This window comes from Manacus candei, unplaced genomic scaffold (assembly GCF_025592945.1).
Source record: "Manacus candei isolate 608988 ecotype Guabito, Panama unplaced genomic scaffold, ASM2559294v1 h1tg000073l, whole genome shotgun sequence".
Taxonomy (NCBI): domain Eukaryota; kingdom Metazoa; phylum Chordata; class Aves; order Passeriformes; family Pipridae; genus Manacus; species Manacus candei.
In genome coordinates, this window is record NW_026138121.1 from 73635 (window position 1) to 89256 (window position 15622).

The 15622-nt window shown below is 44.9% G+C and overlaps 1 protein-coding gene across 8 annotated transcripts in view; it reads right to left on the bottom strand.

Annotated features, from left to right (window-relative positions):
* BRPF3 (bromodomain and PHD finger containing 3) overlaps window positions 1–15622 on the bottom strand; it is a 33761-nt gene that overhangs the window by 7379 nt on the left and 10760 nt on the right. For 4 of the 8 annotated variants that reach the window (XM_051808984.1, XM_051808985.1, XM_051808982.1 and 1 more), the window contains exons 2-10: window positions 12693–14095; window positions 11536–11692; window positions 9944–10075; window positions 7836–7964; window positions 7145–7457; window positions 5775–6041; window positions 5107–5610; window positions 3345–3438; window positions 1214–1311 (exon numbers count right to left, since the gene is read on the bottom strand). In XM_051808984.1, coding sequence (XP_051664944.1) covers window positions 1214–1311; window positions 3345–3438; window positions 5107–5610; window positions 5775–6041; window positions 7145–7457; window positions 7836–7964; window positions 9944–10075; window positions 11536–11692; window positions 12693–14077 — 3079 coding nt within the window. In that variant the 5' untranslated portion in view covers window positions 14078–14095. The remainder of the gene's footprint in view (window positions 1–1213; window positions 1312–3344; window positions 3439–5106; window positions 5611–5774; window positions 6042–7144; window positions 7458–7835; window positions 7965–9943; window positions 10076–11535; window positions 11693–12692; window positions 14096–15622) is intronic. The other 4 variants (XM_051808987.1, XM_051808989.1, XM_051808986.1 and 1 more) reach the window with 4 other exon arrangements.

Consider the following 15622-nt stretch of genomic DNA (forward strand, 5'->3'; position numbering starts at 1 on the left):
TGATAAAATTTAGCGTGCACTGAGCTCCAGCCTTCTTTATGCTCTGTCAATACGGTCATGTTCAGCATTAAGATAAAGCCACAGCCTCTTAAATCATGGGTCCAAGTCTATGCATGCATGTAGCTTCACATGAACTCTTCAATATGGAAATATTAATCCAATCGAGTCACTGAAATCAAATGCTATACAAGAGATGGATTTGGTCATACACATGAAATCTACCAGCTCGTGGTCCTGGAAACGGAGTAATCTTCATTAATGCAAATTTTATAGCAAGTAGTGCTTGCTGTCGGGAAAATGATCAAACAACTGGCATTGAAAATTGAATTTAGAAAATGCTGAGTACAACCCAACTGAGCACCCTGTCAAGACGGATTTGATGTGCTTCTCCACTATTGCATTCCAGACATATTCTTCCATTAATGAAATTATATTCTAAGACACAGAATTGCCCCACTGAGCCTAATTCTCATGTTACCAGCCCCACTCTGCAAGTTTATCTCCAAAGAAGATTGCTGAACACACAAATTCCAGGATAATAATGGTTCTCAAAGAGCCATGACAAGAGCCTGCACTCAGGAGCTGCACAGAAGGGCATGGGCATTCCAGGCCATCAAAGCTGAATTCTGATTTCAGCACAGACCTGCAATAACTCTATTGTTGACATACCATAAGAAAGCCAAGAATCTGGTTGTGTGAGCAATGAAAGAATGGTGTAGTGCCTTGGGTAGTGACAAGTGAGGAGTGTGACAATTTTATAGACATATAGCACAGTTTGACAAAGACAACTTTGTTATGAGGACCTTGCAAGCAATACAAGAGGGAACAGCTATGAAGTCATCTCCAGAGAGACCCCTCTTACAATTAACTCTTCGTATTGCAGCATCATTAAAGAGAACTAGTCCCAAAACAGGAGAAAGTGCCAGGCACATTACACACACCAGCCCAACAGAAAGTATCCTTCCAAGGAGAAGACCGGGCATAAGCAATCAGCAAAGGTGAAAGCAGGAAAAATCTTTTATGCAATAACCTAAATTTGTAACAAAGCAGGTAATAATGCCCAGGCAGGTCAGCAGCCTGATCATAAAACCTGGACAGTTTGTCCAGGACTGGTTCCTGGTGTGCTTTGGGATGTGTTCCCTTTGGTTTAGATGGATGTCAGCCCTACAGTGCGGTGGGACCAGAGCAGTGTGTGCTGTGCAGCAATTCTCACCTGAGCCACTGAAATCAGGATCTCCATTCACACCTTCCACGAAGGGCATCCGAGAAAGAGCCGGCTTTCCTCGACTGCGCTTAGGAGGCATCAAACCACTGTTAGAAAGACATGGAAAAGAAGGGCATTAGAAGAAAACAGATTATCCTTGAAAACAAGGACAAGGAAAGATTCCCCAGCTCTGTCTAAACTACTGAAAAATTACTGCACTGGTGCCTCACTGACATGAAAAGAAAACTGAATACTTGAGCAAAATGTGATCTCTTCTGGTGAAAGCACAGTGGACATCATCCCAGCTTTCCCATGAACTAAGAAAGGGCCTAATAGAAACCAAGCTGTAAACATGAGAAAGAAACCCAGCAAAGATGTCACACTTGAGAGCTGATGTAGTGATGCTTTTGGAGTTTTCATGAGCTATACCAGTTGTGTATAGACTTATGACACAGCAGCCCTCCAAAACAACTCCAATATGCAACTGGACTCCTTCAGCCCATATCCCGAATGCCCTTTCACCTCATTCTACAATACTACAAACATTTCAGAAAACAGACTATCTCCACCTCAAGCAATCATATTTTTTCATATATTGTAATTATCTTTTTCTTTTACAGTCTCCTAATAAGCAACCTATTCTGAGTGACTTTGGTGCTCAAAAAGAAAGACTGGAGAAAAAGCAGTCAACAGAACTGTTCCTAAATAGAATAACTGTACAAGTTATCCATGAGACATCAGCTTGGTTTTAATTCCTTGTTTTGGGGTTTCACATAGCTCTAATGTAATTTTTACTATGTGAATTGCTTGCAGAAGCAGCAATGACTGAGATGAAGATCTGGACACACAGCCCAGAAAACAGGGGAAGAGATGAAGTGCTGGGTGTGTGTTTCATCTCAAAGAAGAGCTGAAGGTTCTATGCCTACAAGGGGCTCAGCATGTGCAAAGAGAGATAATTTACTGGGGTGCCACATGCTGCCCTTTGGTTGCCCAGCACCTGACTGTGGAGGTAGGATCACTCTGCGACAGAGAAAAGCCCTTGCATCAAAATTGCTCCTCCAAACCCAGGGCCTTGCCCTTTGTCATGGGCATGATAGACTTTGCAAACAGATTTACAATGGTAACACTAATCAAACCTTAGCTACAAGTGCAAAATTATACGCCTCTTTGGGTAGCTAACATTTAGGATCCCTCTGCCCAGCAGAGCAGAGTTTTCATTTGAAAAATGCTCCTGTGATTCAACCCTGCCGCAGAACAATTTTTTACACAGCTAACAGTTTTGAGCTGTTGTTTAGCCCTGAGAACGGGTGTGCGCAGGCATATAATTTTAAGTGCCCAACTAACACTGCAAGCTTGAAATCTTACACAACTAACTGAGTACATGCATTGTGAGGAAGCACAAAATGTCCAAACGTATTTCTCTAATGATGGGTCATGTTCAAGGCACTGCAAACATAACCACAAATATCAACTAAAAACATCTTGCTTCTGTCTGTCCTGGATGATCTTACCCATCAAATGTGCTCAGCCTGCCACTCAGAGCACACACAAACGTGATTCTGGCATAACAGAGGTTTTACTGTGCAGTGAAAGGGCTGTGAAATAACTTAAATCAGTGCTAGGAGGGCTGGACAGGTAAATAAGACCAGAAAATTGACATGGCACTCATACGTACCTACTGAAATTGACCAAAAGATGTCAGGTGTTTGCTCTAAGTCTGTTCTAAGTCATGTTTGAAGCACTTAGTTCTACTTTTAAACTTCTGAGAGGAAGAAAGCAGCAATTCAGTAGGTGGCAGAAGTTCAGCTTTACGTGCAGTGCTGAACTGAAAATCTGAATTCAAGTTTTTTCCAGTTTTGGCTCTCAAGGACTGCAAGGCATTCATCAGCAGAGAAGATGTGTATGCATTGAGAGAGACAAGTATAACAGATACCCACTTGCTTGAAAAATCAAGCCCTGCTTTTGGGACCAATAACTTAAAAGAACAGGACAGAAATACAGCAGCTTTTTGTCTTTTACAGTAGGCACAGAAGTAATAGTTCGGGCTAGGTTTAAAATGAAGAAATCAAAGAACAAAACCAGAGAGATAAATCCAGACGCAGAAGGTGCTCCAGGGCACAGTTTTGCATGGGGCACTTACCTGCAGGATTCAAACACCAGTCCACTGCCCAGGGCAGAGCTGCACTCGAAGTCAGAGCCACCTTCTGCATGCTTTGCAAAGCCATTAGTCACTCCTGCCAAGGAGACAAATGGGAATGACAGGGACTGACTCCTGAGAGCATTCCCGAGCCCAGAGCACGCACAAGAAGCCAGATGACAATGGTTTTCCCCCATCCAGGCATCCACCACCCCCAAGTTCCCATGGGCTCACCAAAAGTCCAACAGCCATACAAAAGGCAAACTCATGGCAAGATCACTATTGTTTTTTCTAGGTGTAAATACAGAATTGCCACAAGGTACACATTTCTGGGAAACACCTTGTTATGAAAATCCTATTCACAATGACCTGCTTCTGCAGTAAGACAGATTCATCACACCAGACACTCCCTCCCGTTAGGAGAAATCCGTTGTGTCTGAAATCATGGGAGGAGATGGGGCCATATCAAAAAAGCAGTGCTGCAACTTGAAAAAAAGCCAGTAGTGCTACTTCAGCTGAGGAGAAATGTCACTGTGTGACGTGATTTTCCAGCACCCTGCCTTTACTTGCCCTTTTTTTATTTTCGGCCTCTCATTCTGACCTGTATCCAATGCAGATGACAACTTTCTCCTTTAATTACCAACAGATGATGATGGCGAGTCCCTCAACTCTGGAGAAGTCATTTGTGATCCCTTTAACCTGTCCTGGTAAGTCTATCTCCACATTCAACTGCTTTCCTCCCACTCTCAGTATGCTAGCAACCTTATGATAGCCTTATAGTTATGAGATAATATTTGAAGTGTAGGCCAAGTCAAACCTTACAGGTGGGAACTGTCCCACAACAGCTGTTCACACAGAATCAAAAGAAATTACAGTGCTGTCACTCAGATGTCTTTTTCCTCTTGTGTCTTTCCAAATTTCACCTCAGGTGCTTATTCTTATTTGCAGATCTAATTTGAAAAGGAATCTTCTTGGTATTCCCACCAATTTTATTTAAACTCCAGAACTGAGAGTACAGCTGATTTAAAAGCAATGTTTAACATCTCATCTTACATGGGTGCTGTGTTACTACAGACGGTGTACACTTCCAACCAAATGCATCATTTCTGCAGCAGGAAACTCTCACTCCTAAGAGTGATCAAGCCAACACAAACCCTTCTATAAGGGCAGGAACGCCAATCTCAGCCCAGAGTCTCCAGACAGGCCTCTCAACAGCTTTGCAAGCAGCTGGGCACATTGGCTTGCCCTACACAAAATGGAAAACTCTCTCTTACAGCAGCCATGTAGACTAGCAAAGAGAAGAATCATTTGTGACTTCCCTGGGTTTCATCTTGGTACCTTTAAATGTCTAAAATGGAGGTGACTAGAGCTGAACTAAGATACCAAAAACAACATGTACGGTCAGTAGAGAAGAGAAGTGTAACTCATTATGGACATGTCTTGTCTGCCCTGTTTTAGAAACATGTGGAAGAGATGCAGCTTTCACCAGGCACATCTGGTCATGAAGCCTATGTTTTCTTCTAAGCATAAAGTCAGTTCCAGGTGTGTAGTTTGGATGCAAAAGTTTTTACTCAGCCCTAGGATTTCTATGTCCTCGGTCCCATCTCACAGTTTCCAAGGGTTCAGGGGGAAAAGAAATCCCAAAGAACTGGGATTTCCAATCAGGTTGGAAAAGACCTCTGAGATCATCAAGTCCAACCCATAACCTAACATCACCATGTCAACTAGACTACGGCACTGAGTGCCACGTCCAGTCTTTCCTTACCTCTCTGTCCTGCCTGCCTGGGTGACTTTTCTCGATTGCTCTCATTGCAGGTTCTGCTCTGTGGCCGCTTCCGAGCTTGTCGCTCCCCATCAGGGCAGGAGGGTGAAAGCTGCCCGCTCTGCCTGCGGTCCTCCCTGTTTTCCAGGGAGCAGTCCAGACCTCTCTGCAGCTTCACCCCGTTCTTAGCTTTTTTAAAAAGGACAGATGTTCGTCGGCCCACGCTGCTGAAGGAGGGGCTGGCAGGGGTGTCTGCAGGCGACAAGGCCAGTCCATTCAGGCTGTTGTTGGTGAGCAGGCGCTGGAAGGCTTGGCTCTCCCGCTGCAGAGCCTTCTTGTCAAAGAGCTCCCTGTCCAACACCACCCTCTTCTGCAGCTGATTCAAGGACTTACTTTCACTGATGGGTTTGAGTGTTGGAGGGTCCTGCAGAGAGTCTAGCTCCGAGAGGGAGGGTACAGGTCCTGTGGGCTCCAGGGTTGGAGGGTGCGGGGGCTTGGCATCATCTGCTAAAGGAGTAAAGAACCTGCCTGAACATTTTACAAAGACTTACTCCCAAAACTACCGACAGCAATTCTCATCTTTCCCAGGGCCACAGACAGGAGAAACAGCAGGTCTTGACTGCTGACATGCACTTGGGAGCTGGAATTAAAATCCTGCTGCAACCTCTCACCTTTCTCCCTTTCCTCATCCTCATCCCTTGATGTTTTCTCCAGCCTCTGGTCCCGCAGCACAGTCTCCCCCTTGGCCATGGTCTTGTTCTGCTGCTGGGCCAGTTTCTGCCGAATGGAGTTGATCTCCCGTCTCAGGAGCCGGATGCGTCGTGTCCGTGCACCACTGGACCGCATGGTGCTCACTATGTCTAGTTTTTCCAGCAGCTCCTTCAGCTGGGCCTCCAAGGACAGGTGAGCTCGGTTCTCCGGGAGGAGGATGTTATCCACTGCATCAAAAGAGATTGTAACAGTGAAGGGAAGGAGTAAGGCTCCTTGAAGAAGCATCTGGGACCACTGCCACGCCTCACTCCCTTTGATGCTATTCGCTTTAGTCTGGGGATTTAGCAATCATTAACCTTGGAACTCTGACTTCCTTCCTTTGGGCAAAAAGCAGCTGATTTAACTTGCACTGCCCTTTAGTTCCCCTTACTGTCCCAGGGGCTGCAGTGAAAGGATGTGTTTGCACCCCACACAGAACAGTTCACAGTCTAGGTCCTTGTCAGAAACCTACTTCATTGTCAGATAAAATGACAAAATCAGACCACAAACAGAACTGGTCAAAACATAACGTTTGCCACTCCTCTGGCTCTGTTGAAGGGCTGGCCTCTAAAGGAGCAGGACAGACAGCTGAAAGCCATACTATCATACACCAACACAAATTTTATAATGACTCTCCATCTGTACCCAAGAGAGTTTCAACATTTAGGAAGCAGATGGCAGACTGCAAGCTCTGAGTGCTTCATATTGGCCTAAGTATTCTGTACTAAGTTTAGCCAAGTTATTCAACCAGTGCTTTGGAGCTGCATCTCAAGAGGGCTGTAGGAATGGATGCAACCATGTTGGGAATGGGAAGTCTCAGGTAGGAGGATTGATTGGGTTCCACTACTTTGACTGCTCCATCACCCCCTCCCAGACCTCAGTGCTCCATCTAATCCAGTGGCTCTACACTTTGCCAATTTACAATACAAAGAAATGCATGAGCTTTCCCTAGAGCAAAAAATCCTAGATCCACCTTTGCACTGCTTTGTAAAATAGCAAGTTTGTACTACAGGCACAGCACAAATCAAAGAGCATGAGCAGTTTACAAGGCTCTTCTGAGACAGACATGCCCTAAGAGAGCTGGAGCTAAGCTGCACCTAGCTCAGAGTGCCCAGCTCACCTGAAATCCTGCTCTCAGGCTCTAAAGGAGTTAGATATATGCCTAGGTAAACAGATGGATAGGAAAAGTCTTGTATGTAGAATGATGGGTGTGATTTACATGCAGGCTGAAAGACATGCTCAGAACAAAAATTATGATCTGCCTGAGAAAAAAATGTTAATAAGTACTCACCATCCTCCCAAGAAAAGCAGTAAAAGTCCTCAGTTTTGGGTGACTCAGGCAGGTGAATCCCCACACCAATGTCAAAGCCAATGCTTTCAGCCTGCCGCCGTGCGTGACGCAATATCGCTCCTCCGAAGTCTCTGAGCCGGACAGCTGCTCGGTGGAAAATCGTGTCTTTAGCATTATACCTCATGCAGTTGGTAACTATAAGGTTAAAGTCTTCCTCAAACTCATCCAATGTTCGGTACAGGTGGGACTCCAGCTTCCGCCTCATGGTGGAAAAATCCATTGGGTTGGAAATGAATTCCAGGTAATCTGGAACCTAAACATATAAAACCTGTACAATTACAAAAACCATTTACTAGCCAACTAGAGTGCATCCATCATAAGCACTCTTAATGCCCTTTCCACTGGCAAGGGGCAGCACCAGAAATTCATTTCTGTGTCACCCAGTCAAGGCAGACACACCCTGGCTCTGCAAAACATTACTTGTACAAGATGTGCTAAAGCTTCTAGAAAAAAATGCCCTTTTTTGGCCCGGAAGGATACTCACATCATGAGTCCTTTTTCAGATATTCTTTAGTCCACCAGGAGCTTGGGACAAGGTAGTTTATGCTTCTAGGGTTATGACAGCACATGAGCCTCTGCCCAGCAATAGCTTATCTACAACCCACTAGACACCTCTAGGAAAGAGACTTGCCTCATTCAGGTTAACAGGCTCTGTGAAGATCTGGGCAGCATCCTTCTCCTGCAGTAGATCCAGTGTTGTGCGCAGAAGGACATTGAAAGGGGTCAGCTGTAGCTCCATAGCAGCCTGCTGAACCTTGACCTGGGAATGAGAAAACAGTGATGAGCACAGTTATGGAGGACAGGATATGTGAGTGGTGTCTCCCTCCAGTTTCTTCTGAATCATCACCCCGGCTCTACTCAGTGGTGGAAACCTCAGGTCGGCATACCACTAGCCTGGTAGACTCATTGCTGTAGAACTTCTGGTAAACACATTGTGCTCTCCATGTGCAGGATGTACATCAGCAGACAGCACTTTACAGAGTCTAACTGCACAGTCCAATCCTTTTATATATGAGGAACTCCTATTTATTCAATCTCATCAAGTCAAAACAGGAGGAACCCCCAGAAAATTAAAAGATACTACAACTAAAAATGAAAACAGGCAGAGGCTTTTCACACTTGGTAAATTATCCTGTAGAACTCCCTGCCTCATGATATTATTATTATGCCAATTATCAACATTATACAAAAGTTGAAAGTATGCAGGCGTTTACATGAACAACAACGTCCATAATTAGACTATAGAGCATAAACAAAGTTTAAGATATAAGCTCTCAGACTTCAAGGTAGAAGCCAAACAACAACAGTGGTCTGATATCTGCAAATTCCTAATACAGTTTCTTATATCCCTTATGAAGTCTTCAATACTGTTTGATTTCAAGCAAACAAGTTGTAGTACTGAAAATCTATTCAAAGAAGACTGGAACAGGATAAAAGTATTTATTTGTCTTTTAACATTTTAATTTCTTTGATCTTATAATCGCTCATACATCATTAAATCAACCACTCCAACAGCAAAGGTAAGCAAGTCTGTTTACACAAAGCAAACTGATGTGCTAAGCAACAAGACAGCATCAGTGAGAGAATGAATGAAGACAAGATATAAAGACCACACTTTTCCCCCAGAACAGGAAAGAAGTCAAACAAAGATGCATGATTCTGGAGTATCCTTCTCCACTCACCTAAAAGGTGGGCTGGGATAGAGTTCCAACTAGACACACTTTTCTGTGATATTTTATTGTTTTATAAAGCACAACATAGTTTCCACAAGTTTTTATAGATCTAGCCAGCTGTGACAGGGATACGTCAAGATATCAAAGGTGAACAAAGCCCAAGAATGATTTTTTTTTTCATCCTCCTACCTAAAATACATCCATACAGCAAGCAGGGCTGACCTACTGATGTAAATCAAGGACAATGCAGCAAATGAACCAGTGCTGGCATCAAAAGGACTCCAGAAAAGCTATGGGTAACTTCTGGCCACAAAAAAATTGCTCGCAGAGGAGCTGTGATCACAGAGGATGCTGCTTTCCCTCTGCCTGGCTCCCTGCAGACAGCCTGAAAGCACCCAGGCAAGGCCTGAGGACATGTGTAAGGGCTCACTGCATGCAAGGCAAGCCTTTCATGAAGCTGTCCTTGAAGATACTCCTGCCAGAGAGCATTGTCGTGGGTGCAGCAACCAAAGGCAAGCAAAGACCCTCAACAGGAAAAGCTGGCAAGCATGGGAAGCAACCTTGACTGGTGCAACTTTGGAGATCTGCACACAGCTCAAAGAGTAAACTGGAAAATTTAGTAAATTGTCTCCATCATAAAACTTTTTCATCCAAAAAAGGTACATAGAGGACAAATGACAGGAATTTTTAGCTTTAGAGATTAAGAGCTGAATTGCGATTTAGACCCTTCTCTGGAGTAGGTGTTACCAAACTCCTGAAATTATTATGAAAGGAGATCTAACTTCTATTCTGCAAAACACTTGCCCAGAAATAGAAGGGGTGCTGTAGGTCAGAAATCAAATCCACTATTAGTTATGCAAATACATTTTCCCAGTACTTTGCAGCCCAGCCCTGGTTCTGTGACTGACACAGGGAGAGAGAGTTCTGCGCACCCAACAGTCAGACTCTATGAAAAGAGGAAAAGGCTCAGGAAAAACTGTTGTGTTCCTCCTCTGCCTCCTGCAGCACAGAGTGCTTGCATGGGACTGAAGTTAAGTGCAGCAACTCAACAGCCGAAACTACTCACCTGCTCCCGTTTGAGTTTTTCCCTCTTACGGATCAGTTCAATGAGCAGTCGAGCCCGCTCCAAGTCATGCCGCAGTTTTTGCCAGTACTTCAGCTCTGCCTTCACTGCACTGGTCTTCTCATCCTGCTCCTTCTGTAAGATACAGCAGTGGGGTGAGATAAACACAACTGGCTTCCTGTGTTTCCTTCTTTTTCTGGGCATCCCCACTGAATTGCTCTCCTCTTCCTCCTATTCACTTACCTCTTGTTTAGACTATGTCCCCTCCTTTCTACAGCATTTAGCTGTAACAAACACAACATCAGTCTTTCTAGATTTTATATTATCTGTGAAGTTAGCCTAAGTTATACTGTAGCTACACTCTGGGAACACACTTCAGTGCATGCTCATTTACACCCTCCCAGTTTTTATATCCAAGTTTATTACAGAGGCTGGAAATTTTTCTGTTGGCTGCTATGCATTGAAGCAGCAGCCCAAAGCATTTACAATATAAAGGCAAGGTGACCAAAAGCAGGGGAGGAAGGAGCTATTATTATCCTCCTTGTAACCAATAAGAAGTAGAGCCACGGAAAGACATTTGCCAAAATACAAAGGAGCAGCCAACACTGGGAGATGAGCTCACACCTTCCAAGACAGACAACCTATCCAAGTTCAGTGGCTTCTCAACAAAATCACCCTTCCTCCCCTAAATCTGTGGCTTTCTTAATGGCTTGGATGATATACATAAAGTGCATACACTTTCACACAATTGCCAAGAAGACAATTGCTTCACAAGATCTTCATGGTTTATATTAATAGGACATTTGTTTTTAAGAACTTACGTATAGTAAATTGCCAACGTAATACACCAAGGAAATGCTGCACTTTTCCAAGCTCCACGCTGATAAGTGGGAAATAATTTTTTTATTTATCACCCAGGGCAGTCGTCTTGCAAATGAAAAGTCTATAAATTCCTCCAACTATAGTAAAAATATATGTGCACATTGTATACAATACCTACTGACAGGTTATGTTAGAGGATAGAGTCCAACTGCTTCATTGGTTCACCAACTACTTCTCATGCCAAATGCAGTGCTGCTTAATAGCATCGAGATCAAGTGACTCTAGACACCAGCTCAGAGGAGGAAGCAAAGGAGTCCAGAGATGATGATTATGTCTAAACTTCCATATGAATGTGCACGGGACAGGCAGAAATTGAAGCTGAAGGAAGAATGACCCAAACTGGAATTTGGCCAAAACTCGAGCTAACACCCATTTTCTTTAATCACTCGCAAGAAATGTGATTTTATAAATCATCTAAGATATCAGTCCATCAAGGGTCCATCACACCCTTGTGCAATCCTGGGTCTCCTAACTCAGGGGAAAAACTCCCACCTGCAGATTCATCAACACAAATTTTAGTAGCATGATGGATATCCCACTAATACTAACTCAGTTCTTCAGGCATGAGCGTACCAAGAGGAGACCAGAAGACACTTAAATCAGGCCTCTGATCCTTTCACCCTTAATGCCCTCCTCAGCCATGTGCCAAGCACATCTCCCCCTGGAATGCGAGCTCTCCATCCTCCCATGGGTGTTCAGCTGGGGACCAGTACCTGCTCTGTGTTCCGCTGGGATTGGAGATGTGAGTGTAGGCGCCGGATCAGGGGCACCCCATTCCTCGCCTGCCGCTTCAGCAGCCAGTAGTTGTGGAGCCTCTGCATGAACTGGTTCTTCCTCTGGAGGGAGAGCCCACTGCAAATTTTGTTCAGCCTGCAGGAAGCAAAGAGATGTCATAGAGCCAAGTGCAAAGCAATTGTAACTCTGCGGACCCTTAGGTTTCCCGATGAAGCTTTGCAGTGCTGTGTCAAGCACACTCTGAAATAAACATAAACTGGTATGATCTAGGATCTCCTCAGCATGAATACATATGTGCCTACTTTTCACAATATATCCCTGTGTTAGTAGAAACCTGGCTGGAGGGTCTCACCAAGCACTTGCCCCAGCACTGTCAAAGTAAGCAATCACCAATTCAGCTCCAAGCCTTAATTTCAAAACTACTTTCCGTGTTAAGAACTTTCCAGGGGCCATTTAAGCCTGATGTTATTAAGCTGGACTCTTGAAAGGAGTCCAATAATAATATATCACCTATTTTAACCCTTGCTTATCATTTTTAGATTATACATGGTGCCTTATCAGCACTTTCCAACGCCTATCTGTTAAAATACCAGCAACACATCAACACACTTCTTAAGGCACCAAACAAAAATTCAGCACTACCTAGTTCTGCACAAGGAAGAGCTGGGACAAAAAAATAAACAGTCAAATTCAAAGCTACTTGCAACACTGACAGGTTTGACATGCTCTGTAATAAAAGGAGCAATTAAGAAACTATGAAATGAGACTTAAAAAAGGTCAGTAGTGGGATGACCCCTACCTGCCTACCAACCTGTAATGCCTGAAGTATTTTAAAAACACCTTCATGCCAGATAGGTGTTTGCTGTTAGGGACCACCATGAAATCTGTGTTACACAACAGTCTAGGATGGCTGCTTGGCAAAGCAAGAAAAGCACAGTATGCCAGTGACACTCACGTAGAAGAAAGCCAGTCAGGAATTATGCTGCAGAGCACTCTGGACACAGCAATATTTATTGCTAGGCCCTGACTGAAGACTCAGTGTTTCCAAGTTCAACAATGACAGGGACTGAGTCCTTAAAACAGATCCTGTTCAGCTCCAGCTGTTCAACTCCTTCCTTAAACCTGCAACACTCACCTGTAAGAGGGAATTTGTGTGATGGTCACCATGGGCACAGATGAACGCCATTTGGTCACATCACCAGGCTCCTTTTTGATCTTTTGCTTCAATTTCACTTGGTTCTTTTTCAGAGACCCTTTGGGAGGGGCAGAATTGGCTTCCTCCTCTCCCTTCTCCTTCACAGTGTCCTCCTGCCCATCACCACTAGCAGCTGGAGACCCCTTTTTTACCATCCCAGGCGGGGAATGACTCTCACAAAAGGCAGTCTTGCGCACAGTGAATGTCGTGCCGTTGATGCTGGTCTCCCTCATGGGTTCAATCTTCATGAAGAGACCAGCCCTCTGGGCACAGGTGACATGGAAAGCAGTGTAACAGTTCACCTTGTGGCATTGAATAGCAGCTCCCATGCCCTTCTGCTTGCAGATACAGCATGTGAGCTTCCACCGAGCTGGAGGGATGTTATTGATCCCTTCAATGGGCTCCAGGAAAACAGTGTTTGCAAAGCAGACCTCTGGGATCCAGATGGCACAAACCACGTGAGCCCAGCGGCCATCACTAGTCTGCTTGAAGGCTCCCCCTTTGTTCGGGCAAAGGACACAATCCACAGGGCGAGAAGGGGACTGTAAACAGCAGCGACAAAGCCACTGCCCCTCAGGGATATAGGGCACACCGTAACATTCCTGGTGCACGGCCAGATTGCAGATATCACAGAACAGAATGACATTACTGTTGTGACACTCATCGTCCATGCAGACACAGCAGAAGGCGTCCTCATCGATGAGGGACTGCTGAGCCCCATTGTTCCGGCTCTCAAGGTACGACTCCTTTTCCAATCGATCCACCAGCAGCTCAAAAGTGTCAGCAGAAACTGTTCCATAACCATCAGCCCTTCTCTTCTCGTTGACCATTTCCAGCCATGCCAGATCCTCCTCATCCATGTCATACTCCACTTCTACATCGAGGTCTTCAGGAGGCTTTTCCAAATACCGGTAGTAGGCAGCAGGAAGAGGAGGGGCATCTGGCTGGCTGAAAGAGTCCAGCACACGGAAGCTGGGCTGGGGTAAGTGTAAAGACGTCCCTGGTGCATGTTTGGAGAAGGACTCCTTCTTCCTGCCTTTAGAAGGTGTTTTCTTAGATTTGGAAGGCAAAAGGGGTTGCTCACTGTTTTCCTTGTTGCTGTTGCACTCAGTAATGTCCTGGGCAGTCAACTCATCCTCTGTGATGAGTTTTAAGGGATCGTAGATGCTGATGCGATGAAGCCGCCCATCGATGTCCACCTCCACGATCCGCTGGGCCTGAGCATATGTCAGAGTCTCCCGAGTCGGGGAGCACTTGAGGCTGTAGGGCGAGGGAGAACGCCTCCCCTCCAAGTTCTGTCGGGACCTCCTTCGAGGCTTCCTCATCACTATGGTCCAGAGACCCTGTAACAAAACAGGACAGAGGACAGTGTAAGACAAGGATACAAGCAAGAAACAGTGCAGGCTGAAAAACTCACTCAACATTGCAATAGCGCAAATTTCTACTAGAGACTTCAGCAGTTTCAGGCTTGCTGAGTCTTTACACCTGCTTAGATACAAGCAGGTAATTGATATATCAACCATTTCTTGCACTGTGTATCAGAGCAATGCACAGCACCCTCCAACTTTCTCTATTTGCAACTCAGGAGATGTATGTACCACCATATCACCAGTGAGAAGAGCTCAAAATAATTTTACAGCACGGTATACAGTCTGCTGTGCATTCAGATCAGCAAAACATTCAGATCCTCTGAAATTCAAATACTACTTATCATATCTGCTTGCACCATTCACATACTAAGGTCACAGAAGCCAATGAGTTCTTCTCTGTTCTTTTGCCTGTGACTTTTATATCCCAAATAGCACACAAAATGTGCTGGATGTTTTCTAGTTCAAAAGGAATGCACTGTTCAGGTCTTATGAAAGCAGTTCCCAATTATTTTTTTTTTTTGTCACTGAGCTCCAGATGAGAAAACTAGCACTTCTCCTTCAGTCCAGGAGGGAGCTCCTCCAAGTTTCACACCTAAGGGTTGCCACCATCAATTCTTCTGTTCCAACACTGTAGACGCAAAAAGTTCTATAATGAAAAATCATCCTCCAGCTTTGCTTTTCTTTCTCTCTCAGATGTAGCTGTTCCTTACACCGCTCTCCAGACAGTGTATGCTGAACAGACTGTGTCCTTCCCAGCATGCAAATGGGTCACAAACAAAACCAGAGGATGAACCAAGCAATATATCAGATACCAGATGTGTGTCCCTTCTGCTCTTCGGTGGGATCAAGGAGGAAGTGAAGGGGAACGAGCATGGGAACAAGCAGCATGGATCCAAATGGACTTAGGAGCTCTGGCTCAGCGTTAGCCCCTCTGGAGTCATAATTCCCATTCATGCACTTAAGCCAGTTCTGCATGGAGAATCCACAGGGGTACAAGGAGGAAAGTAGCAAGGCAGCTTCCAGACCACACCAGGAACCATGCAATGGTATTTGCTCAGAGCCTTAACAAAAACCCCAGGCCATCTCTGTCCTCACAAACTGCTAATCAGCAACCCAGATAATTAGTTGAGAGTCGGTTCCTGACGTTAAGGAGGTGCCTGTCAAAGGGGAGCAGAGGAGAAGCCTGCAGCTGGCGAGATGATCTGGGGGAGGATGCAAACATGGCAGAGCTCAGTGATCTGAGGGCGAAGAAGGGAGCTAGCAAAGAGGGAAAGCAGAAAGAAAGCCAAGTGAGTAACACAAGCAAGAAATGAGGGTCAACAGTGGAAACATGAGTTATGGGAAGAAATGAGTGGAGTCTGAAAGAAGTTGAAAAGTAGACAAAGGAAAGCAAATGTAAATTCTCCTTGAGAAGATAGGCCAGCCCAGAGCTTATCTGTTGCTATGCAGAGGCCTGAACCTGCACCTCACCCTTATTTAAAGCAATCCCACACATTCAGT